General features: G+C 35.4%; 1 protein-coding gene across 8 annotated transcripts in view; it reads right to left on the minus strand.

Annotated features, from left to right (window-relative positions):
* Positions 1–26,793, minus strand: part of RALGAPA1 (Ral GTPase activating protein catalytic subunit alpha 1) — a 139,220-nt gene that overhangs the window by 86,587 nt on the left and 25,840 nt on the right. For 5 of the 8 annotated variants that reach the window (XM_072866137.1, XM_072866133.1, XM_072866134.1 and 2 more), the window contains 9 exons: positions 25,110–25,318; positions 24,477–24,716; positions 22,056–22,247; positions 21,420–21,557; positions 19,046–19,194; positions 17,646–17,775; positions 16,628–16,865; positions 14,156–14,317; positions 1,721–3,289 (listed from right to left, as the gene is read on the minus strand). In XM_072866137.1, coding sequence (XP_072722238.1) covers positions 1,721–3,289; positions 14,156–14,317; positions 16,628–16,865; positions 17,646–17,775; positions 19,046–19,194; positions 21,420–21,557; positions 22,056–22,247; positions 24,477–24,716; positions 25,110–25,318 — 3,027 coding nt within the window. The remainder of the gene's footprint in view (positions 1–1,720; positions 3,290–14,155; positions 14,318–16,627; positions 16,866–17,645; positions 17,776–19,045; positions 19,195–21,419; positions 21,558–22,055; positions 22,248–24,476; positions 24,717–25,109; positions 25,319–26,793) is intronic. The other 3 variants (XM_072866138.1, XM_072866136.1, XM_072866135.1) reach the window with 1 other exon arrangement.

The raw sequence follows: 26,793 nt of genomic DNA on the forward strand, positions 1-26,793 counted from the left end.
CAGTACCACCTTTAAGAGCAAGAAGCTTATAGGTAAGCACTACTCAAAGTTGTTAATGCTTGTTTTAAGGATACAGCACATATTCTTCCTCCATATCACAAAAAAATAAGTAATAAATCAAAAAAATTTTATATGATTCCTAGAGGCTCCTTCTTCATTGCATTCCTAATGAAGAGCAATGTAGTGGAAAGAGTAAATTAGGTTGTAATATGTACTAATGACAAATATCAATGTGGCACTGTATACAGTTAGTATAAATAGTGCAAAGAAAATCTTATGTAATAAAATTACATGCTAGTACATGGAATGAAAATTCAAACTCTGGATGGTGAATGGTTATAAACAAGTATAATTAAGTTCACTCATTTATCGGTGTTATATTTTTTATATAACTATACTGTTCATATTTAACTGGGGCTGTTACACCTGACTTCATGATCTTCGCTTTTAAAGTCTTCAAGTTATTCCAGTTCATGTTTTCTCTGTAAGAATTTTTCCCTCAGTGTCATCTCTCATGAGACCACAGTGTAGTTTATTCTAATATTGAGGCTCTGTTAAATGTTACAGATTTCAAATAAAATGTACTTCTCAAATTAGTGCTTTCTAGAGATCTCTTTTTCAGAAGTCTATATTCTGCAGAGAAGCAAATCGCTTTTTTGAGACCCATGACAGTCATGCTCTCGTGGAGCTATGCTTACAAAGACTGCCCTCAGGTGGCATTAACATCTCGATGCAGGATGCATTACAGAATCCTCTGTTAATCATGCCAGCATAACAATGGGAAAAAAGAAAACCTACATTACTGCTGAAAGTTAATTTATTGTTCATTTAAGGTTATTTAAGATGTGAACTAAGACAATGGATATTAGAGCGACAGCCTTCTTTTTTGATCAGTCCACAGAGGTCTCATAGTTAGCAGGAGAAGGACTATCATGAGACCTTCATGAACATCCACAATTCCAAGAAAAAAGAAAGCAATGAAAGATGTTGCCAAGATGTAACTGCATCCATTTTGATGAATGAATACAGAAAGCCCTACAGCATGTTTTGGAAAAGATTCAAACAAAACCTTATGATTAGACTCACAGAGATCTGTCGTAATGAAATCATTCCAGTAACAGGAGATTTCCATTTAAGACTATTTTTAAAAATAAGTTATCTAAACTGACCTCCAAATGTAAATTTGAGGGCTTTTTTGTTTTGGAGGAGGAAAAGGAGGAAGAGGAGGAGGAGGAAGAAGAAAACACACTAAATGAACCAGAAATACAATTAGTTCAACCTAGCTGGTCGAGAGCCAGGTCCTTCTGACAAACAAACTACACTCAGAGTAGAATAGCACATTCTGATAAAATATGCATATGCCAATCATTCAGTAGGCTGAATTTTAAGACTCTGCACGGTAGATGAAAATTCAAAACTCTCAAGGCTTAGTCCTTTATTAGGTCATTTACTGTCTCTTCCTCTTCCCTAACCTGATGGTCTTCAGCAGCAAAGAGGTTCAACTAAATATCTTGAAAAGGGAAATTAGTAATTTAAAGTATGTAAAAGTAACTTATGCTGGGAGAAAAATCAGCTGGCTGTAGGCGCATGCATAACCAAACAGGGAAAGCAGTGATCATCCCAAAGCCTTTTGATTGCTTATCAGAGCTTGCTTCAGTTGCATTAAGCCAAACTGGTGCTGCCTTTCTCCTTTTGCGCTCTGCACACTGTTAGTGCTCACCTGCAGCTTTCCTTCCAAAATAGCCCATTACATGACTGTACAGATCCCTCAGTGGAGCCTCTGCTGGCATTCTGTTCTGCCTCTGTGGGGAAACATTTGCCTTCGGCTTCGAAAGAGCATGTACAACAGTTTTATAAACACCACCCAGGGAGCCCTGCTGTTGCGCTGACTCCTGACCTGATGCTCTAAAGGCACTACGATTATGGAACTGATTAACTGCAATACCTTCTTTTTGCAACATGGCTGCTTGAGTTTCTGTAGATTCCTTAATTTGCTTGCTACCAGCTGAAGCAGCACTGATCGCATCTAGAGGTCTATATATTCCAGGTCTAACCAGCTCCGTGACAGCCGATGAGCTGGTGCTTGCACTGGCACTGGTGTTGCTGCTACCACTACCACTACTACTGAAGCCACTGAGTTTACGAAGTCTTGCTTTCCAAGCGGCCTCTTTGCTCTCAAGAGGATTGTAAAATTGAACCGATTCTGTAGATGGCCTAAAAGTAACATGAACGCTATTTCTTTTTTTAGTCGTTATTTTCATGATTTTGGCCCTATGAGTTACGGTTTCAGATATACTCCTTTTAGTTGGTGACAGCTTGTTTGTGCCTGTGATGTGAGGCGTTTGAGGGTTAACTTGTGCTTTAGGAAGAATTTTCTTTGCATGCATAACACGTGAGTTGGTTACTTTTTCATTAAACTGGGCACTTTTATGCTTTTCAGCTACTGCTGCTTCCACAGCTAAATCTACATCAGCTTCAGTGGCTGCTTGCCTGTACAGGTATCTCTTCCCTTCTTTGCTGCTAGGACTACTTGACCCATGATCGAGCACACTTTCATACTGTTTATCAATATTTAACTGTCTGGCTTTATCAAGTGCTTGATTTCTTGTAAAAATGTCTACTTGAGTAGGTGCAATATTACTTATAAAGCCACTTTGGTTTTGTTCTAGGTGCAGCTCTGTGTTATCGGCTCTTTCTGTAACAGTGATGCTATTCGTGCATTGACCGGTCTGATCTCTGTTTTCTAATCCATCCAGTGGTAATCTATCATTCCTATTTACTGATGTATCAACTTCGTGAGCAGAAGCCTCACATTTATCTATCTCAAAGTTACCGCAAAGTTCTTCTTTTTCTTTAAGATATTCTCTCAGAGAGGAAAGGAGATCATCTTCACCTTCAAGGTCAACATACTGGCTTTGTTCAAAGGCTGTGTTTGCAAACTCTACCGGCCCTATTAAATGACAAAGATGGTCATAAATACTATCCCCAACTTCCAAGGAGGACTCTCTGCTATTTGTATCAGTGATATGGCTTTCAGTGGATCTATGCATTGAAGAGGTCTCAGTGGAACTCTGTAAGCTTGGAGCATGATGGGATGAACTGTCAATGACAGGAACTGCACCTTTGGCTCGTTCAACTGCAAACGGTTCCAGGATGTCAGAGGTGCTGCTGCTTCGTGGCAGTGGCTGTTCCTCATTTAATGCACCAAAAACTTCACTTGGAGCATCCTCACTCTGTGAAAAATGTCTGACTCGAGGTGGACGTGGAAGAATTTGAGCATCGTCAATGTCTGTAGGAAAAAAGTATATGTAACATGCACTAAAATTTACATACAGAGACAATATTTATTTACCACTACATCCTAATTACGTGACTTTAAAAGCCAGGAAAGTCCAGAGCCTCGTTTTCTTAAGTACAACAACAATATTTTTTCCAATACTAGAGTGTTAAAAACACAGGCACATAATATCCAGTACAGAATGTAATATAAATGAGTTAGACCATCAGAACACAGTTTTAAATGTTAACATGCATGAGAACAAACAGTGAGACCATGGAACGTTTGGAAATACAGTTAAAGCTAGGGCTGTGCCAATAAGTTCAATAATTCAACCAATATTATTCCAGCTAGCTTGTTCAGGAAATGGTTACCTGGAATACAAATTAGCTTAATAGTAGTACCCATCATGGAATGTACATCTTCAGAAAAATGCACAACTCCAAAGAGAACAAGTAAGTTTTCTGGAAAATTACAATTATCTATTGAAGTGGCAAACTATTAGTTTTTTCTTAACTTGTATGAATATATATACATTACTGAAATATCAGAAAGAATACTATCATACAATTATTAATATTATGGCATATGTAATATAGTGTATACCTAAAGACTAAAGCTTTTAAACGACAGGGAAGAGCTGGCCCTATACGGCAAAGATGACTATACATAACAGATAATTTAAAGAGATACCCTTTTTCCCTGGAAGGATGTTTTGTCTCTCATCTTCAAAATGCGAAACTAAATATTAAATGGAGGCTCACCTCCCCTTCTTCTTCCAGTTTTACTCAAGCAAATGTGACACTTATGAGAGTTACCAAATTAAGGACTCTGCTACTGAAAAACATCCTGCAGCCTCACAACAGTTAACATTAGAATAAAACCATTTTTGTTTAGGAAAAGATCAGAACATTTGTTACGACCATTTAAATCAGTGATGCCTTGTCTCCGTTGAGACTAGTATGTTATCATCAGTACAAATCATAGTTAACTGTAATGAAAGCTGCAGTTCCAACAAGGATCACCTAGGAATTGTACAGAAGTATCTTCAGCCCACTTCACATCATCCACCAAAATAAAGAACCTTCACGCTCCTCTTCAGATTTCCTGATATGTTATAGGAACACTACACACTATCAAATCACTGGTATATGCAAGACTAAGTATCTCTTACAGACAATTCGACTAATTACAAGAATTTGAGCTATCCCTTGCAGTCTTTTTATGGGAAAGGCACTTGAACAGCAAGGTAAAAACAGCTTTCTCAATTTTCTGTTGGTTTCTTTTTGATAGAATCCCTTATTCCCCAGATCTATTTTTTACTACCTACCACTTAAAAAGTTGTAGATATGCTTTTAAAGTTGGGAATAACAATAAAGAGCTTAAATGAACACCAACAAGTGTAAATAAATAAAACCAGACTTATCACAATAAACAGACTTACCTTGTTGTTCTATCTAGAAGGTTTATCTTCAGAACTGCAATGGTGAATTTACTTAAAATCAGCACAAAATTTAAGCCCTTTTCCCTCACCTGTATCTGATGTGTTACTGCCAAAATAAATATTTCAAATTATTACTTCATGGATCTCTATGAAGTAGAATCTCTATACCTATTTCAGTAATACTTAATAACAATAATCTGAAGTAACCTTAAAAACCTGTTTTAAAGTGCTCACACTTTTCTGAGAATGTGAGAGCTGGAGCTGAATTTTCTCATATTTTCCTTCTGAGCAAAGCATACACACTGGAGGAATGAGATACATCTGTACTTAACTAAAAGTATGTGTTGGAAGATGACAAGTAGTATTTCCACGCTCAATTTTTCAGATAAGTTAAAATTTGAAAATTAAAGTTTGGCCTGATACAAAGTTTACTGAACTGTAAAGAAGCTATTAGACAGGAAATAGAGAGGTTGTTATTGGAAAAAGAGAGTAGACATCCAAGCTATTTCAGAAAATAAACACGAACTGAAAATCATCATACATGGCAGAATTTATTATCCCTTTCCTCTCTCTTCAGCTTTGATAAGCAACAGATTTCTCATAATTGTTCTTGTTCAACTTATTACTAACTACATGAATTAATACCCTCTGAAATGAATGGTGTCTCTCTCTAGTTGGAACTGTTATTTCAAACTCTCTATTGACTTAGGCAGAGATTAACACAGGTTATGCTTATATAGCCTCAAAGCTATTTCTTACAGCTGCAAAGAAAGGACCATAGGGTTCAGTAAAAAATATGTATGATAGTATTATATGAGATTCATATATGTAACTATGATACACCAATCTCATCTTGAGCCCTCAATATTAATCTTTCATACCTTCTATAAACTTAAGCTTATCTAAAGCAGCAGCCTGAGGATTGCATACTGTGCATGCATGCAGTGATTATGATTCTCTAGGATGTTAAAAATTACTGGATGGAGAACTTCAAATGCACGCCAAGCAGCTCCACACATTGAAATAAATTCAGCTAGATTTATTTCAATGTTGATCCAGTATTAATTTTAGGTGCTTACATATGCATGACTAGCACATACAAGTACACAAACATTTTCAAACACACGTGTGGTGCTTGTGCCAGTAGAGATTTCTTTTTTGTAGAACAGAGGAAGAAATTAAGGATATGAAAAATATACTGTTATTGCAATATCAGCACTGAAAATACAGACAATGTTTAAAAACCCAAGTGAACAGCTTCTTCACAACCGGGGCTCACCCTTGCACACAGGTATACAGTCAAATTGGGACACCATCAATTCCTAAGGAGTTTTCACTAACTACATTGCAATTGTGCGCCAGAAGGCTGTGTATCTGACACACACTGCACGTACTTAGGAGAAACGCTGCCCTGGTTCCTAATACGTTACAGTGAGGAAGAGATTGAAATTGGTAGTTCTAGCCAATCTCACCCAATCACAGCTTTCCTTAAATCAACCTTACCTCTTCTTTTTCTGCTAGAAGGCAGAAAGAAAAGGTAGTTTTTCAGCATCAAGTGGGAGACAGATATGCGAAAATACAAACTCATGGAGACACACATTCTGGCAAGAAAGCGTGAGTGCAAGTAGAAGATTCCCATATAACATTGGGACAGGATTATATTTAATCATGGAAAATTAGTTCAGAAAGTGGAGAAAAAATAACACGTTTTGCTTCTCAGCTTTCATTTTGATTCTTCTACAAGAACACACTCATTCTGTGAGTTTCTGGGATTAGAGAATAATTACAGCCATACTGACATTACATTTATGATTTCTTTATATTAATGATTAATTACTGATTAAGGAGCAAGGTTCTAAAGGCATAATATGTGTCTCCCTTTCATGTTAATACTTCCTTTGATTCTTTTAGTCCCAGTGGATAAGGAAAAATCTCCCACCTGCAATTCATTAGACTGCCATTTGACCCAGTGCTTCCAGGAATCTTGCCTACATCTCACCAACACTTTTTTCCACAAGCGGTCTTGTACCTGAAAATCCTCAACAGGAGCAGGAATGAATCATTATTTTGCTAGTTATCCTGTAAACGTGTAAGACTGGATTTCCTATGATTCTAACAGGTTAAAAGAAAAGTTCTTTTTAGAAATAGTGCAGATTTGCAACAACTGCATTACACTAAATCACTTCACTAACTAAACATCTTAAAGCATAAATCTCCACTTCCACTTTCTGGATTCTATTTGAAAAGTCATAAATATTCTGCACATAGAAATACAGCATAACTTAAAAACTACATGAAGGAATTACAATCTTAGGAAAAGCATCCTCTATGATGCTAGATGACTAGATGTCAATATTGAGCTTTTGCAATAAATTTTCTTAGCCTACTGACTGATTTTCAAGCAGAAACATTATGTCTCAATACATAACAAATTCTAGTGGGGTGTTCTGCCTTCCTCTTGAAAATTAATATACTGTACCGTACATAAGGTAAAGGTTTTGGCATAAATGCTTTCTTTTGCACTACCTGTCAAGATTCACTAGTGTTCAGTGAGTCAATCTTTCAATGAGGAGTTTCACAGCTAAAAAAAGGAGCTGAATACTACTTCAGAAAACTGAAGGGCATCCTATTCTGATTAGGGCATCCTATTCTTTTGGAATCATTTGAAACATCCTCTCATTTGAGTTGTGTTGGATCCGAAAGTCAGTTTGGATAACAGGGATATTCATATAATCATGAAATAAGAGGAAGGGCTGTCACAGCAAGCTAAACATCATGCATTACCTAAAGTACACTTATGATAGAAACAATTTGATTACTTCCCAAATTACATGTTGTACGTCTGGACACAGAAGGCTTTCAGAAAAGAATATATTTAGTGTAAGAAGAAAAGGCAAGGAAAAAGATAAAGTTCCATGTTTAAAAAAAAAGAAAGAAGAGAGAGAGAGCAATAAAAAATGCATAAAATTAAAAGAGCAAAATGCACTCTGATCCGGTAGACAGTTTTTCCTTTACTCTGCTACTTCCCCATCAACACTCTAACGGCTTGCTTTTCCTCACTAGAGCTTTTTAATTTTCTGGCAATGTTCAAGATTCTTGGGCACATCATGAAGCTGTTTCAACACCCATCTGTTGGAGAAGACACCAAAGCCAGGAAGCGCCTAGGACCTTTTCTATGTTAGAAGTGCAAAGGTCTGTAAAATTATTTCACTTTTAAGAATTACATTGGTCGTGCAGTTTTTGTATCGGATGAGTATCAACAAAGAGGATAATAGCAAGAGAGCCATCAGGTTTGGGACACATTAGAAGAAAGATGCAAGCCAGGACTTTTCAGAAACATGGATGATAAAATTGACTGCAAAGCACTTTTGCCTTCTTTAAGACAGGATAATTAAGTGTCAGTGACTATATGGCAAAATAATAGTTCATTGTGACAGTTCATTCCCTTCTGCATGTGCTCTTAAGATCTTCATTAAGAATTGACTACTTCCAACAATGTTATAGCCAGGTAAGATCTATTTCCTAATAGGTTGTTCACGTATCATTCCTATAAAAAACCCTATCTTCTAAGTTCTAATAATTTATATCTCAGAAGAGATATCCTTTGTACTCATGTTTATTAATTTATTACATATAATTTGTATTCTATTATTCTTTGTTTGTCGTGTCAAGATTTGCATTCAAATACTTTGTAATTTTTCTTTGTGAAAGCCTGTTATCTCTGGAGTGGGTTCCTCAAACTTTCCTGATTCTCCATTTATGTTTTCAGATTGAATACTAAGGCACCACGTTTCTGTTTCACAACAAGACGACTTAATTTTGGACACACATCAAAACACAATTATGAAAATGCAGTTCTTGGTACTTCTTGGATAATAAAGGCAGACAGGAGAGACAGAAAATAAAAGAACATATCTTCCCTTAAAAATTACTGCCATTAAGTCCTTATATTTGTACACAGTTTTGACTGTATATATAGTCCTCCCACTGTGCTTTCATTTTTTTTTTCACTCATTGAGACGAAGGCATAATATGATTGTCAGCCTTACACACTACTAATTTACACCTATGTAATAGCTGCAGCATGGGAAAAAAAATGACATTATCTGTATCTGTAAACTTTCATGCATTAATTTTTAAAATATGTGCTAATTCTAATTGCTGAACCCATTTGGTCAAAGAAAATTATCCAAAGAAAGCTAGTGTCAAACTTCTAGCCTACCACCTTGCTGGACCAAACATAATGTTGAGGAAAACTACAACTCTGTAAAAAATGGATCATTTGGAAAACACCAGCAAAACACAGCACTTCAGAATTCCAAACTGTATAGAATTTTTTATGTTTTTATATATTAATGAAAAAAGGCATACTGTAAAGCATATTATATGATACCATATACTTCAGACATTTTTTTTTTCTTAGGAGCAAAAGTATATCATTACCATGGTTGTCCACACAACATCTACGACACTGAATTCAAAAATTTATGTAGAAAGATGTAAATGGCAAGTCAAAGTAAAATTATGTTCTTCCTTTTCCTCCCTCACTCATCACAAATAAGAACTTTAGATTAGTTGTACTCTCTGGTAGACAGATGCTATATTACTGCTTACCAATAAATTGAAAAAGCAAGAGATTTCTCTAATTTTCACTTTTATGACAGTAAACATTGGCACAGCACTAACTTCCAACAGTTCCAGAATGAATTGCAAAATAGCATGGTATTTTTACATAACTCAAAATATTAATTCTTAATCTCTTCCCCTCTCCCCCCATCCCCCAAGTATTTTTACTTTGAAAAATATAATGATTTAGCAGAATTTGAAAGCAGAAGGTTTAAAAAAGTGATAAAGGGGGTGCAGAAATTAGCAGAGGTGGCACTACCTGAAAGCTCATCAGAAAGGGGAGTGAGAACAATATCAGGCAAGAAGGGTTTGGAAGTATGGATCAGAACAGGAGCACTTTTAGCACTGCGTATATAGGCCGATGGCAGAGCACATTCACCAATGGATCGGCTTCTCATGGCTTTAAAAAGGAAAAGAAAGAAGTGGGGAAGGAAAAAAGAAGAGTGACTATAATGAAAGGCTTGTGTCACAGAAAAAGCAGCAACAGAGAAAACAAAGATAAAAAGGAAGAAAATTCAAAAATTAAAACACTTCAGCACGGCAGATATTGGCAGAGCTGTAAGAAAGAAAAAAATCAGTGGACACATAAGACATTTTGAGTTTCTAAATTTTATGTAAAGCAGCAACAATGCCTTTATGACGATTACAGAGATTTTGCATTCATAATCAAGAAACTAATTAACACTTTTTTTTCCCATTGCATCAGGGGTTGAAAAATCAAAGTTAAAGTCACTCCACAAGCACTCAGAACTTGAAATTTTTTAACAGAAAAAGCAACTTACACTACATTTGCATTTTTCTACTTTCCTTTGGTTTACTCCTGAAAAAGTATCTCTGAATTTTACACATACCCATACTCTGGAAATCAAGATTCTCCAAAAGACATTCAAAAAGCATAAGGAGAAATGAGCAATTCTGTGTGGAGAAATTTGCAATACAACTTGTTATAGTTCCACATTAAAAATGAAGTGACTGAAGTGAAATGGTTTGACAACAAAAAGGATTCAATTGTTTCTTATCCATAGGGTCTGGCTTTTAATTGATACCGGATAAATCTTGCTAAACTGATCCTAATTCACCTTTTCATATCTCATCTCCTGCCAACAGGCCTACAGAATGGAAAACTTACATAAGAATTGTGGCATCAGGATCAAAGTTTTATCTGCAGCTTTTCCAATAGATTTGAAATGAATCTTTATGACATTTGTTTTCCTTTGTCAGAGTAAGACATAGCAAGAACCGATACTGCATTCAATCTCAAAGTACACTTGAAGTTCTTCAAAAAGTAATATTCATTATTTCAAGCAGCTTCCTTTTCAAACCGTTGCAAATTTGATAACTTGTTTTAAAATAGTTGCTGATAAACTTCTTTTAAGGAAATTTCAGTGCATCTTACATAAATATTGTCAGTCTTTTAACTTTTCTATATATATTTTCAAAACGACATGGAATATAGACTTAGAATCTTAGTGCTCCTGATCTGAATGGAGTGCAGTGAAAGTTGAGCACATCACACTTCTAAATCAGGTTAAAGAATTGTCCCTAACAGCAACGTGCAGATAACTTGGGCAGGTCAATGTACATAGAGCAGAAAACACATTTGACAAATGCAGCACAACTTAAGTGGAGTCTTAACATCAGTTTGAAAAAACAATTCAGAAAGACAAACATTTTAAGACTGAAGCTATTCTCTATTATACTCAGTTTATAAGACAGAAACCAAAGAAAAAAAAAAGGCAATTAGGTGTAAGGCTTTAACATGTCTTTGTTTAAGAGAGACAATAATAAAATTCAGGATAGGATGATAGTTAGATGCATTACATTCATCATTGTGCATCTTAAAAAGAATGTAGGCAAGAGAAAAAATAACAAGCTACATAGTAAATCTTAAGGGTCTTTTCCAACCTAAATGATTCTACAATTCTAAATAAACCAAGCTTTTGAGATTGGATATTGTGTTGATTACAAATCTTAACATGAAGCATCCCTTGTAATTTGACTGGATCTTTTCCACCATATTACATTGATACTAGCCGGGGGGACACAGAACAATCCATTTACAGTTTGGAAGGTGGAAATTTACGGAAACTTTTGAAGGAAAAATTGCAGTGTATTATTATTGAAAGTGAAATTAACTTTGAAATGCTGTAAAAGGAAAATGTCACCTCAGTGAATTATTAGTTTAAATAAGATGCGTCACATTCAATTACGTAGTTAAGTAGAGGCACACTTAATACCAGAATGTGGACTAGTTATTTGACAGTTTATAACCTTCCACTGTTGTCTATAGACAAAAGCAGAACAATAGGTTAGTAAATTCTTTCTCATCTGATATTTTTATAGGACTAGAATCTGCTGCCTAAGCCACAAATTCTGTATCTAGCCCTACAGAAGATTTTTCAACCCATATGCATATCATGTTTAAAGGCCCTTTTCCAAAAATTACTTTACATAAGTTCAGGCTAAAAATGTATACACTGCATATCAGAAAAGCTGTGATTTTTATTTGAATAACACACACATACACACAAATTTGGTGCAGCAATAAATGTGTGCTGGCATGAGGATGGCTCAAAAAATAGAGGTGCACAGATGTACACAAAATGTGTACAACATAAAACAGATGGAAAAGAACCCCCAGCTTTTTCTTACCATACGATATTCAACATGCACATCCCCCCTACTCAGATATAAAGAGTATATTACTCACAGTCAAAGGAAATATACTACATATCAGATATCATGCAACGTATCTGAGGTCTGACTCAATTCCAGGCTTAGCTTGTGGAGCTAACGTTAAACTGAAGGAGAAGATCTGACCAGCAAAATGTTCTATAGAAAATGTAAATTATTGTGACTATAAACCAGTTCTTTTATTATGTGACCCTGTGTTAACTGGCACAGATTAAGAAGCATCTGAACAGCTCTCTTAGCAGACCTGAGAGAAAATAACAAGCAACTGTTGCAGACAGTTAAGACATATGCTTTTGTAACATATCTTCATTAACATTTTAAAAAACTGAAGAGTTTGGGATTCTGGCTCTGGCAACTCTTTTTGGGCTTTTCATCTTTTAAAATCATCCTACTAATGCTACGATGCTTGGCCACAAGTGGTATTCTACAATATGAACAGAGCTGAAATTTTAACTGGTTACAGTAATACCAACTTGGCTTATTAATATCAAATATGTAAGATAATTGGAGGAAAGGAACAAAACCATGGAAGCTAAAGTACAGTGAAACTAAAATCAGATTAGTTTGCTGCTAACCAGGTCAATATATAGCTTGATTAGGATAAATTTCAGCCATTTTAGGGCTAACATCATATAAATAGCCATCTTTCAAATAGCAGCAAAACAAAACCATTAATAAATTGACCAAACAATATAACCTTCTGACAGAATATCTGAAATATTAACAATTTGGGAAGGAGAAATTTTAACATGAGCTTTACCTTGTTAAGACAATTAAGATTTAAAACAAAAACACCACAACAGTTCATCACAGACTATCTACAGAGAAGCAGAAATTACATTTAAAGTATCTGTGATCCATAAGGAAAACTTTAGTCAAACTAGGTGCTGTCAGCATGAGATACAGGAAAAGCTGTGTAGTATTTGAATGCATGAAAAACACAGGAAACTTTGGAGTAGTGACTTCATTTTCTCACGTGTCTGTACTGCTTATAAAACAATTAACTCTCCCACACCAACAAAAGCCTTATGAGAAAACAAATTTTTAAAATGGAGAATTTTGAAGAATATTCAAATAAAAACTTTGGCTAAATAACCTCTGTGACTTAAAAAAGTTAATTGCAAGTATTTTTTGAAAGAAAATGTTAATTTCTGAAAAGCTAACATAATTATATATTCAACAGCCAATATGCACCCCCAGTTTCTAAAACTGTCAGAATGTACCTGCTTCCAAGAAGTATCAGTGAAGCAATAACACACAATGACCAAAGCCACTACTACTACAGAGATAGTAAAAAAAGCAAGAGATATTCCTTAAAAGGTTCTTCTTTTAAGTAAAAAAAGTAAAATCAGCTTAATTTTCCTTCACATAAGGGATAGCACTGAGATCATCAAGATGAGACAACAGAGTAAAGAAATTTGTAGTCCAGTTCATGTTAAGGTATTCTAAGCAAATCATACAAACATAAATGAGTCTTCTTTTGAGCAATCCACATAAAGCACTGTTTAGCATCACTCATTTCTAACACAGGAAAGAGTATCTGCAAGTAATGAAGTTGAGAAATAGATGACTTAAGAAATGGAGAATTGCACACATACGTGCCAATCTTTCATTAATGCAAGATTCAGGGTATAGTAAAAGACAACACATTTTATAAACTATGCAGATATATACGTATTTCTCACATTTTTCTTTGCACAGTTGGAAAATACTCAGCCTATTTTGTGCACAGTTTATGAAAACACACACTTAAAAAGCCTTCTATTACCCACCTATCCATACCATTGCTCAAACCACTCCAGCTTTTTTCTCTTTCATATACATACAACAGCATTATTTTTCCAATCCAACTTAAGCATGTCATCAAACTCATTAACAATAAGCAAGATTCAAACTCAACTGCATTACTTTCATTTGCAGAAACTGTCATTCTAGTAACCACAAGCTATTCAGCTACCTTAAAGCACATAAGGCTGCATAATTTACACATTTAACTAAGTATTACAGATAGTATACTTTTGGGGAAAGAAGTTATCCATGTCGCTACAAAAGTCAGTTACTAATTCCTTACCCTTTCTTAAATGTTACTTATATCAGCTTTTACAGATACGTACCAACTGTTTTCTGCCGTACTATGCTTCTTGCCTTTTCTGTTCCTGGAGAGCCAGTGGTTGTAGCACTGCGTTGTCTCATTGGTGCTTGTCCAGGCTGATCACGGCTCCAGCCTCGAGAAAAGGACTTATCAACGGAAGATTTTGGGAATTCATGCCCAACTCCTGCGAAAATAGAATTGCAAATCTATTCACTTCTATTCTGGTATCACCAGAGATTTGTAGTTGTGTTTTTTTCAAAGAGTTTTAAAGTTGGATAGAATAAATTATGTTATCAAAGCAAGCATGATTTTAAACCCTAAACTGCTCATTACTGGTTTTTTAATATATAAACCCACTCAGCCAGCATTAACACTGAGGGATACTCAAACTTTTTCAGAAGTGTGGGTGCTATTAAACTATTGTGATTTTCTTTTCTGATCAATCAAGTGCAAAACCACAAGAAAACTGGGTTTACAAAGGCTGTACCCTGATGAAAACATGTAACTATAGAAACTTTTCCTTTGCTGTTCCTATTAGACAAGACACACAAAATCATACATTACAAGACCATTAATATTGTGGGGGTTTTTTCCAAGTAATTTTGTGACATTTGAGGAACAAGAAATAAAGATGATAAAATATTTTAACACCAAATGCAAAAGCAAAAAAATGGAATGATGGGCTCAGAGAACAAGGCTCTTTGGCAATTCACAAAAAAATACTATACTAAGATTAAGAAAACATGGAACAAATTCAGATTTGGTATTTACATTGAAGTAAATAAAGCTCATATGAGAAGCTATCAAAAACTACTGTATGTAAAAAAAAGTGATCTAAAGAATATTTGCAACGTATTTTCTTATCCACATTGAACTCATATAATCCAAAATTATACTTGATAAACAATTACACTCACTAAAAGGGCATCTTCTTGGAAAGTGAGCCCTGGTACAACATGTTCATTATTATTACAAATGAACAGGGCCAAAGAAATTTGGCATAATTTGTATGATATTTATTACTTCCAAAGCTGGAGTTAACTCTGCAACTCACATTTAACAACAGAGGCTTTCTCTGGAACTCTATTACTGAAGGCTAACATAAACTCTTCTCATGTGGCTCTGTATGGGTGATAGAGATGATTCAAAATGTTTTTAAGCCTACATTCAAATAACTATACACATTCTTATCTCACATCAGACTACGATTTTTTTTTAAACTGTGCTTTTGCAAGAAAAAGAAGAAAGCTGTATAGTATAGGAAAACAAAAATACATGGTCTGGAACAACCTCTCAGGGTCAACTAGAGAGAAATGTATTTTTGTCCAGTTGTAACACACCAGAAGAACAAAACGAAACTGTGAATAATGCCTTTGCCTGAGATGAGAAATTTGGAAGCATGTGAAATGTTTTTAGCAAAAAACAGCCTACAGGAACATTCTCTTTAAGAGAGGGAAATTAACATCCACATAGATTACTTCTCACTGACAAACCCTAGGACATTGTAGAAAGTACCTTCCCTCAGGTTTGACTAGAGAACCGCATCAATCAGAATACAGAGAGATTAAAAAGTAGACTAAAAATTACACTTTTTTTTCCCATCTTTATTACTCACCCTAAATATAATGCTGCCTCTCACTATTAGATCTCAAAGCACTTTTTAAAGGAGAACAGTATCGTTACCCATGTTTTAAAAAAGTGCAAACAAAGACAGAAGTGATTGCTCATGGTCACATGCAGAAAGTCTATGATCTGGGAAGAGAATACAGGTTTTGCAACTCTCAATCCAGCACTCTATCCAGGAGGACAGACTTCCTGTCCCTTAACAATTCCAGAACTGTTATAAGCAAGTAGCCACCTCCTCTCCCCATATTATGTCCTACAGAGTATCTCCTGCATTGTTTAGGAATCAGTTTAAAAAATGGTACCATTCATATGGATTATTAAAAGTACCCTTTCTCTTAAACAGTCCAACAAGGTCACTTTGACAAAACCTGTCTTCACCATGGCTTAGTGATGAATTAGAACCCAAACAAAACTATGTTCATCTTGCATTTCATCTTTAAACGACATTCATTGCATTTCAGGATCAATATTCTAATTGTGCTTGCAATAGCCACTTGCTAGCTACCTAATTTTTACCAGACGTGTAATCTTTGTTACTTTCAAGAAGTTATGATTGGGACTCAACTATTTAATTGCTTTGATAAAAGGAGAATGGCATAACCCACTACAGTGTAACATTTTAGGTTAAATTCAACACACCTTTAAGAACTACATTCCATACGTGCCTAACTATTTGCAGGACTGAATCTTTATGTAGAGATTTTGTGGTGGTTCTAAAAAGCAGCCTTACCTTAAAGAAACTGGGTTATTTCAGGTGATAGAGATGCCTAGTTAGGTGTACTAAAAAGGCTAGACCAAAATTCTGCTGTGCCCAACATCTCATTACCCCAGCTCAAATTCAAATGATGTGTATACAGTGTTGTCTTACCTTTGCCTTTGTGTTTTTTCTGCTTCTGCTCACTTAATTTATCCAATGGCAGGTCACTGAGGTCCAGGCTATACAAGTTTCTAGCTAATACTTTAGTTAGTGTCTCCATTGTCAGTGACCACTCAGTGGCCAGCTCCTCCCAGTATGTCAGCGATGACATTACAGACAGCAAGTCATCCCAAAGTTCTCGAGAGATGTACACATTTAGATTCGCTTTGATCCAAGCTACTATAAGAGTCTAAAAGAATAAAGAAAAGTTGGGTTCCGAACATAAGATGACAACATTCAAATGTTACTGCTTAAAAAGAATTTTCTAACTGCCACTGAAATTTCTGTGTAGTCCTGACATTCTTTGCCTCACCAGTACACACACTTTTCATGAATTATCAAGTGTTATGTTAACATGGGCTTCTGACTTTGATACAGGAACAACTGGTTTGACTCATGAAAGATCTTCTGGTATCTTACAAGTTTTGCCAAAGAGTTTTGTACTACTGTTCTCAATTAGTTCTCACCACATTCGTATCTTGTGTATCCATTTTTTTACCTGCTAAAGAATCTAGAGACTTTACAGATCCTATTTACAGAGAAGCCATCACAACACTGCTCTGCAACTATAAAATTTGAAACGATCTGGTGCAGCTTACTGTAAGGAATAAAAAAATCAGTTGGTTAGGCATGGATGGCACAGAAGATTTTGTGCTGACTTGAGCTAATTTTGCAATGGAAGCAGGCTAACGCTGCACACATTGCCACTTATCCCAACTGAACTAAAGGACGGAAATTTTTTAATTTCACAGTACCCCAAAAACCATTGTCACGGTGTCCCTAAATATAGGACAGAAAGTAACAAATATAGCCAGTTCTTTAACCCACACCCAATTACCTAGATAATTAACATTATCTAGGTAAAATGATCAATTGTTTAAGTTGACAAACCAGCCAACAGTGGTTGTTGCATCTAATCTCTTGGCCAAAATTAAGCTGAATTAATTAAAGCGAATTTATGTTTAATTGCCTGGAAAAGAGGTCCTGCAAGTCTTCCAGCTAAAGTGGAGTTTTTTCTTCCTTGATACTGCAAGAAAGTTTGGGGTGGTATTTTCAGCACAGATTCAGTAACCCTGAGCAGCACAAGTAGCATCTGTTCCCTGCAAAACAATATTAAACTTGGAGTTACCATTTTGTTATACTTCTATATATATCAGGATACTTTTAAAGATAATAATTGAGCTTGACTTGCTCAAACACATTCCAAACAGGACACAGTGATCACAAACAGCCTAACTGGGTTCTTGCAAAAGAAATTACTCCAATCTTCTTTTCGCACTTAAGAGTAAGGAACCCTTGTCACCCTCTAACATCTTCTGCCAGGTAATTTAAGTGCTATCACCTTCAATGGTCTGAAGTTACAGGCACAGTTTTAATTAGATTTCCAAAATGAGCTTTTACTTTTTTTTTTTTTTTTTTTAAAATCAATGACAGGTTTTGGCAATGTTACATTATCTTTAACATAGTTCATCAATTATTTTGTGTGGCACAATCTTTGTCATCACAGCCTAGAGTCACTTCTTTACAGTGATGTGAAACTGGGGAAGAAAATACTAATCTACTGGAATCTGGTTTCTATTATTACTTCCAAATTTCCCAGTGGCTAGCCTTGAACTTACTCCTTATTTCCTCACAAGAGGAGACAAGCTTCACATGACATATAATGCCAGCTCTACTTACCCAGAGTTCAGGAAATACTAGTGACAGACTGAATGCAAGTCAAGTTAAAATGGAGTAAATCAGCCATTTGAAATCCCCTTGCTACTGCTTCCTTGCAATGGAGAATAGTGGCAATATACTACCTCATTAGAGACAGCTATTTAAAGGAGAGGAGGAAATAATAGAAATTAATTTGAAACTGGGTCCCTTGTACTTGCTAGGCACCTTAAGCTCTGGAAAGGAACAAAACAGTTAAACAGTACACAGACTCCTGTACACAGTTACAGATCGAGAGCAACCCACATCTGATTATAAGTTATCCATGCTTATCTGAGGATTTTTTGTTTATTTTTAAATAAGGCTGTGAAGCTTCATATATGTTTTCATATTTAGCACTTTGACACATGAGCAAAACGCCCTGGAAAAAAGTCATCAGTAGCTCCTTAATAGCAGTCTGTATATCCTAGCTTACTTCTTTTTTCGCTGATGGCTAAGCTGCCTCAAACTAACTACGTGCTTACTACTGGCTTCAACAAAGCAGATAAACTCCTCCCCTGTGGTAAGTTGTCTGTGATATTGAAGTCCATGTATTTGCTGATTTAGAGAAACTGGTTCACATAGTCAATACCACTCTACTGTGTTTACTACCAAGTAAATTTTCACATTTATCTTGTGAACTAATAATCTAAGATAAAACCATTAGCATTTTACCATGTTTTCTTGTCCATAGTCACTTGGACTACCATGTGACGGTAGATATTAAGAATGCGTTTACACATATCAGTGTGTTCATCCAGTAGAGCTTTAATTTCATTTGCAGGTTCAAGAAAGAATATATTTGAAGAATTTATTATAAAAACCTGTAAGCAGAAAAGAGTGGATGTTATGAGCTTGAAGCACTTTGATGTTTTCAGCAGTTCAGCTGATGGCGACCAGGAGGAGAAAATCTATGATTAACAGAAAAGGCTACATATTCACTCAAAAGTATATATTTAAATATAAATTAGCTTGATGTGATGATAAAGCAACAATAAAACTGATTTTTTCCCCATTTTTTTCTACAAAACATATTTGTATATTTTTGCTCTCATAGACAGATGGTACAACAAACTACTCAATACAGTTATTTTAATATGATGGACAAAAATGTCCCAGTAAAGAAGTCCACTGCACAAAAGTTCCACCTGTAAGCCAGCAACTGACTAGTATAATATATGCTAAACTTCTTGAAACAGTGTTGGTACACAGTGTGTGCTTCAGCATGACAAGGCCTGTATTATGTTCTGGGAAACTAAAGCATTCATCCCACTGTGATCAGTAAGGCATACCAAAAGTAGGAAACAGGATACCTTCTCCAAAGTGGTTGACTTCAGTGGACAGTGAATTAGGGCTTTCAGAATGAAAATGATGAAAACAAAGTAGGCAAGGACACTGTAGGAGTTACAGGAGCTACTATTCAAGTGTTGTTATATTTTTATGGAAGTTTAGGAAGTATTTGAATCGCGGTGAGCCCTAGATTTCCAATTAATTTTTATTTGTCTTTCTTAATCCACATGTACAGGAAATCATTGGTTCTGTGATTTCCCTCTACTGAGAGCTTTGGATTTTAATAATTAAAAACTATTAGTATGCAGCTTTACATTCACTAGCCTCAACTAATGAGCCTACCCTACTCTAAGTGCCTAGAAATAAGTCTATGTAAGAATTAAATGGGAAGAAAACTCCAGACAGAAGTCTTGGATTCTTGATTCACAGAAAAAGTCAAATGTGATTCTAGGTCAGGAAACCTCTCAAATTCAGACATGGTACTGGGTTAGAATGATGTCTTGACTCCATTTTGGGCTAAAAAAGATATTTGCTGGTCAAATGAACCTTTGTCTAAAAAATTTCAACGTGAGAAATGTCCTAGGCATTCTCAGATGTGTAAACCTTAGTAATACATCGCAAACAGATAAAAATACTTCACTGTTTTTTTTCTTAGAAACACTTCATAATCTAAATAGTCATTGTATGCAAAGATTATGAAGCTTAAATAATTGTAACGTATTTGAATTTAAAAGTGATTTCAGTTATAAAGTTTATTTCTATATATAACAGTGTACAGCACAATAGGAAACCCTACTGAGGAAATCATTCAAGCTGTGGTAAAAATAACAAGTTCTAATTAGCATGGTCACCCATGGTAAAAGTGCATACAGTGGAGTGGCAAATGCACATGCCTATCTTATTTTGTTTAGAATCCATTTTCTTCTGGATAAAAGAATATTACGGAGGCTACAGTCATATACACACCTATATGTATGTATGTGCATGCACATATTATACATAAAATGCACACATTTTATATGACCTTAAAAGCATTTCAAAGACCCTCAAATTATACACGCTTGATTTTCTATATCCTCAACTTCAGTAAAGCATTTTGCTGAACATTTGAAATTAACACAATTTCTACCCTGCCAAATTTCCCAGACGCAGTTAGAAAACTTCCATTAGGGAACTTCTGCAACCCTCCCATTCCTTAAGGATATCACTGAAGTAGAGAGTTGTGGTGTCTAATCAAATTTTTCACATACTTATGTACTCATCCAATCTGTAATTCAGATAAAGATGAGAAAATAACCCTGTACGCCTTATTATTCAGATTAGGAAAACCCCAGGTTCAGATGTTTTGTGCGTGGTGAGTAATAGCTTAAAAGAAAAAAGCTTCTAAGCATTCTCATTAAACACTTAATTAGAATAATTTGACAATGTGGCACTCAAATGAGAATTATTTTTGCTGTGATACGATGCAGAGCAGAATGCATGTCGATGCAAAATTAAAAGATTTTTTTACTGTGTTATCCAACGGTTGTGTATACATTGTCCTACTTCACGCCAATCAAGATATAGTGAACCACTGTCATTATTCTAACACTATTTCTCATCACACTTTTAAAACCTAAAATAATTTTTAAAATTCAGAGATGCTTTGAAGGAGCATGGGTTTCCTTGCAGAATTATTGCACTATATTCCACTCTTTATGTAACGACAACAAGAGCTTTATTATTAGAATTAAAATTAGATATCAAGTCTATTTCATACCTGCAATACTGACTGCACTCCAGCTCGTACATTTTGCTCTTCAGTATCAATTTCAGACATTTTATGCAAAGTGTCTTCGTAACAGCCATTTCTTGCCCAGTTTGAATTTCTAACATGACTGGAGTTCATCCCCTTTTCCTGAAAAATATTTTTTTCTTAAAATCCCATAGATATCTAGACAGGTATTTTGGGTTTATATTAAAGGAAAAAGGATATAATAGATATTAAATAATAAACAATGGCAGACAGATGTTTAAGATGCATCTTAAAGACACAACTATATTTTAAGAGGTTTGTAACAATTATTTTAAAGTATCTGAATGAAATAACTACTATTTTCCTCATCCTTTTATTTGTATATAGTTTTACGCAGCTTCAGGTTGGCATACTGTATAATCCACATCTTGAGAATAGTTCATAAAACTATATGAAATGTTAAATTGAACTAACCACATTAAAAATCTACAGATAATGGATCAAATTGGTAGCCCATTCACACACTGTTTAATTACCATTGATTCTCCCCAACAGATGCTCTGACATCAAATTAAACCACATATAATCTGTCGAGGAGGCCACTTCTCTGTCTATTAGCATGTCCAAAAGACGCACAAATATTAACCAACAATATTTTACCTCTTCTCTTTCTTTTGCTTTCTCTGATGAATTGTGGTCAACAACACTTTCGTCACAATCTACAGTTGTGCACTGCATTATTTCTTCAGGTTCTTTCATAAATAAAGGCTTGTCTTCTTGCTGAATCCATTCCTGATACACCTTTACCACTTTCCTCATGGCAGCTGCTTCACATATTGGCAACAGAAATGCCTGTGAGTAGAAAAAGAAACAAACAAACAAACAGTTACAATACTTGAAATCAAGTTGGGCTCTATAATGTACGAGTTCTGAGGGGTAAGGGGGAAAAAAGAATACAGTGGCTGTAGGATCTTAACAAATAAATTACTCCTGAACCTAAATTTTTGCTCACTTTCTTAATCTGTAAACTAAAAACATGTAAAAAATGTTTTAACAAGAAAACTTGTCAAGAAAGTACTTTGAAAACTTCACTGCCAAAGAGAGAGATATGAGAATCCATACAGGCATATCTCACCACCTAGCCTGCTGAAATTAAGGCCCAAACACTCATCAAAAGTATGCAGAACAAATGAGCAGAAGTTTCTATTACATCTTCCATTCAGAGGATTTGGAAGAGTGGAGTTAAATCAGTTCTAAACGACTAACAAAAATTCAAGTGACATACATTACTGGTAGCCATGTATCATATTTTGAGCCAAATGAGATTTTACAAAACAGTATCCTTAAAACAAATGACTCCCTGAAAAGACACCAGAATTGCTATTTCAAAAAACCGTGCATTTGAGGCAGTGTGACGGCTGATCAGTGCCCTCTTCAGGAGCTTTGCTGTATCTGCTGTGCTGGTAACAACTAGCCACAGATCAGAAACTTTCCACGTGAGTCAGGTTTTAACTGACTATAAATACATTTACCAAAGACCATGATGCCCTAATTGTATTTAAAAAAGAACAGATAAACTACACGAACACATAGTTTTATGGAGCCCATGGTGTGAATGTTGAAAACTCATTGCCCATGTCTTTAAGGAACACCCACTTGACACAGTGGTATGTTGTTTGTCTCTCTGGAAATGGACATTTCACACCAGTATCGCACTAAAAAGAATTTTGCTGTGCATTACAGAATTCAACTGACAAGTTCATCACTCACACACTATCACTCATCAAGTTTAACAGTCTTCTGCAAGCCCATATACATTTTTTGTACCCTGGAGTCCAAAATGCATAAAACTTTTTTTCTACAGTCTTCCCACTATTCAGTACAACCGAAACCTCCTCCTGACTGGAATAACTCAGTCCTAATGTTTTAGAAACATTACAAACATCTGGCATATTAGAAATGAACTTACACTGAAAACTTCTGGCTAAACAATGACCCAAATGAGATCTCATAACCACACATGAAATCCAAATAATCTACATAATTCACGGAGTGCCTTGTGAAAAGAATGAAGAAAATTGCCTTTGCTATTCCTTTCACTGGGGGGGCAGTTTCTAAATTGACCATCAATAATTTAGACTCTACATTCAATGTCTCAGACTCTAAACCCTTGAACAGAAGCTGAATTTGGGTAACCCTGTTACGTCCTTCAGTAATATGTCCAAGCTCTTCAACACATTGGGTGTGGATAAGCTTCTGACATTTATTTGTCTCATTCGAAAATATCCATTTCATCCAAATATACTGGGGTTTTAAAATGTTTAGCTTTCTGCTGTTTAAAGCAATTAGCGTCAGGCATTTAAATTGAAACAGTGTATTTTTCTTTATTATTATTCAGAAAAATCTCTTCATCTTTTGATCTATAGCATGGGGCATAAAGAAAGTCTATCTTATTCTGTTCTCCCACATTGAACTCAAAGTTATGTATTTTCACATTATAAATAAAGACTCCATACTCTGGCATATGTTCTCTGTTTAAATTTGTTTAATAGTTTCCAGTTGAGAAACACTATTTTGAGTATGCTCAGCTAACATTTCTGGTTGCAGTAAAGCCAGAAGCAGAAGCTGTTACCTTCTATAGCCATCTGTCCCACTCTTCTGATGAACACTATCACAGTAAGGACATTCAATTTCTCCTAAAGCAGCTCTTGAACAGCTGCAGACTCCCACAGGAGGCTTATTTTAATATGCTTGGTTGTGAGCTCTAATAGCTACAGGGTTGATGTATGAAAAGATCAAACATTCCTGTCTATGGAGAACTGTAAAGTCCGAGTTAAATGTTGTCGAACTGGTTATTAAAGAAATAAAATTAAAAAAAAAGCAAGAACCGGGGATATTCTACACAAAATATTTCAGAATTTTAACTTTTCAATTCTTAAACCTTAAAGGCAAGATGACAGAAAAAAACTGTACATTTATATAATATTCTGCTTAGCAAATGCTCTTGAAAGAAAACCCTGACATAATGATCATTTACAATATAATAATCAAGATTCTTGCATTCTAAAGAAGGTTCTTTACCTGTCGAAAAATCTCAGTTAGAAAATTAACATTGCTTCTTTTAGAAGAAAAGACTTTCCGGACAATTTCAATATCAGTTAAATGCTCTTCATCAATACTGCAGAGGCTGGAAGAACTTGGTTCTCTCTCTGTTAAAGTACTTGTATTAGAATGAGATTGTTCTGGCTCTGCATTTCTATCCTGCTTATCAGTACTGTCATTTTTGCTGTCCTCCCTTGAAGCCATGCTAGCAGCTGCTCTCTGAAACAAAAATTAAATAATATTTCATAGCTCATTTTTAGTACCACAACTGACCAGTACAAGTTAAGTTATACAACAGCATAATTTAAAACAGTACAAAGAATTCAGGAAAAAAAACAAAGATAGGATTCACTGCTTCTTATTCAAGGATTCAGGATATTTCAAGGCTTCTTAAATCTATTTGATTAAAAACAAAATAGTAGAATTTGAAAAGAAAAAAAAAAAGGCAGCATAGCGAGTCCTTCTAAAGTGAATTCATAAGCAGAAAATTTGTTTAGAAATTCCGTTTTTTAATTGTTCATTAGTTATAGTTATCAGAGTAGTGCACACTGCTGACATAACAATTAAGACAAAAACATGAAAATAAACACTTTTTTGTATATTTGGTTTTACCTGAATATTCTTTGGCACATTTTCACCTTCCATCCCAGGAATATGAGGTCCTGTATGAGGTTTTGGCTCAAGCCAGAAAGACACCAACCATCGAATGACAATAACACGAGCCTTAATAAAAGGTTCCTTTGTGCAATATATTGCCTCATTGGTTTCAGCATCTTTCTTAACCATTACATAGTGTGGCTTTGGTCTCATTTGTGGTATATCTGTAAGGAAACACAACATCTTAAAATATGTGCAGAGACAAAGCTCCATATAAGAAAGAAATCCTAAAACCATAACCAACACGTGAACTTTCAGAGGTGCTGTTCTTCATACTCACTGTTGCACAACTCATCCCAGGATGTGCTGAAATGGATGTGACAGAGAAAATTTCAAGACTAGACTATAAGACATCAAAAGGCTGTAATTTTCTCCTGCAGGGAGACAATATTGTTGGTCCAACAGACAGCAACTTGTTTCTGCTATGCAAAACCTTTAATTTTTTATCTGAAAGTGATTTCTATAGCCTTAAAACTTTGCTTGCTTTTTTTTCCCCGAACAAGTAAACACATTTCATTGTTTTCAGCTTTTTTTAAGCTACATGCTATACTCAATATTGAAAGATAAACTTCAGCAAACTCACTACTTCACACTTTCATTGAAAACTGCAAAGGAGTTCTAAGTAGCAAAATAACCGTTAACTAGACTAGCATACGGCCTATACAAGAAAACTATTTTCATATAGAATTAAGATATTGTCAGATTTCTTAATTTTTACGAAGTGTTTATAGTTAAGTTATTAAGCAACAATTTATGTAACTCATACCATTTTATAGCCTTTTAAGAGTCCTATATGTCACTTATCTCCTACTACCAAACCTACTGGTAAAAGCAGATGCAGTTCAGATACAAGGGATCACCACATTTCCTAATGCATCCCTAGAAAGATCTCTATGTTGGTCTGCACCAATCCACAATAAAGCAATACCACAATAAAGCAATATAATTAGCAATAAGGGTCATCAGTTCTTTACTGATACAGATCCCAACATCTAATCATGGCTACAGTGGGAGAGCTTTAATTCCAAACTGTATTCTAACAGCAGCTGCCACAAACACAGCCTCTTCTGGCCCTATAATAGGTGAACAGAGAGAAATCCTGCTCCAAAGCCACATGAGTTTCACAGCTTCATCTAATGCCACATCTGCACTAGCTAATTTTGCTGGACTTTGCTGCCAGAGCAAGAGCACATGCATCTTCCTACGACTTAGCTGAAAGATGACTCTGTGGCAATAGCTTCCATACTAGCTTGCAGGGAATGTAATGAATGATGCTCAGCGGCATGCCAACTGGCAGGAACTGGGGTTATTTGGGGTCTATAACCTACAATTCCATTTTCTCCATCCCATGTTCTACACAATGGTTCAGAACTGTTTAGCTCTTCTCATTCTCTACTGTGCTAGTGACAAAGATGCTGACAGTGTCATCAGTATTCCTGATTCTGCTTCAGAAAAAAACTGACAGTCCTTAATAACTCAATGTGGATGGAACTGACACGTGTGGTAAAAAAAGTTACAAAGATGGGCGAGGGTGGCGGGGACAGCAGGGACACATAGGTTTTTAAATTGTGCACAATGCACATTTCTGCAGGGACAAATATCAACAGCCTCGTTCAACTCCAGCCATGTATCAGCCAAC

Source organism: Ciconia boyciana, chromosome 6 (genome assembly GCF_034638445.1).
Source record: "Ciconia boyciana chromosome 6, ASM3463844v1, whole genome shotgun sequence".
Classification (NCBI taxonomy): domain Eukaryota; kingdom Metazoa; phylum Chordata; class Aves; order Ciconiiformes; family Ciconiidae; genus Ciconia; species Ciconia boyciana.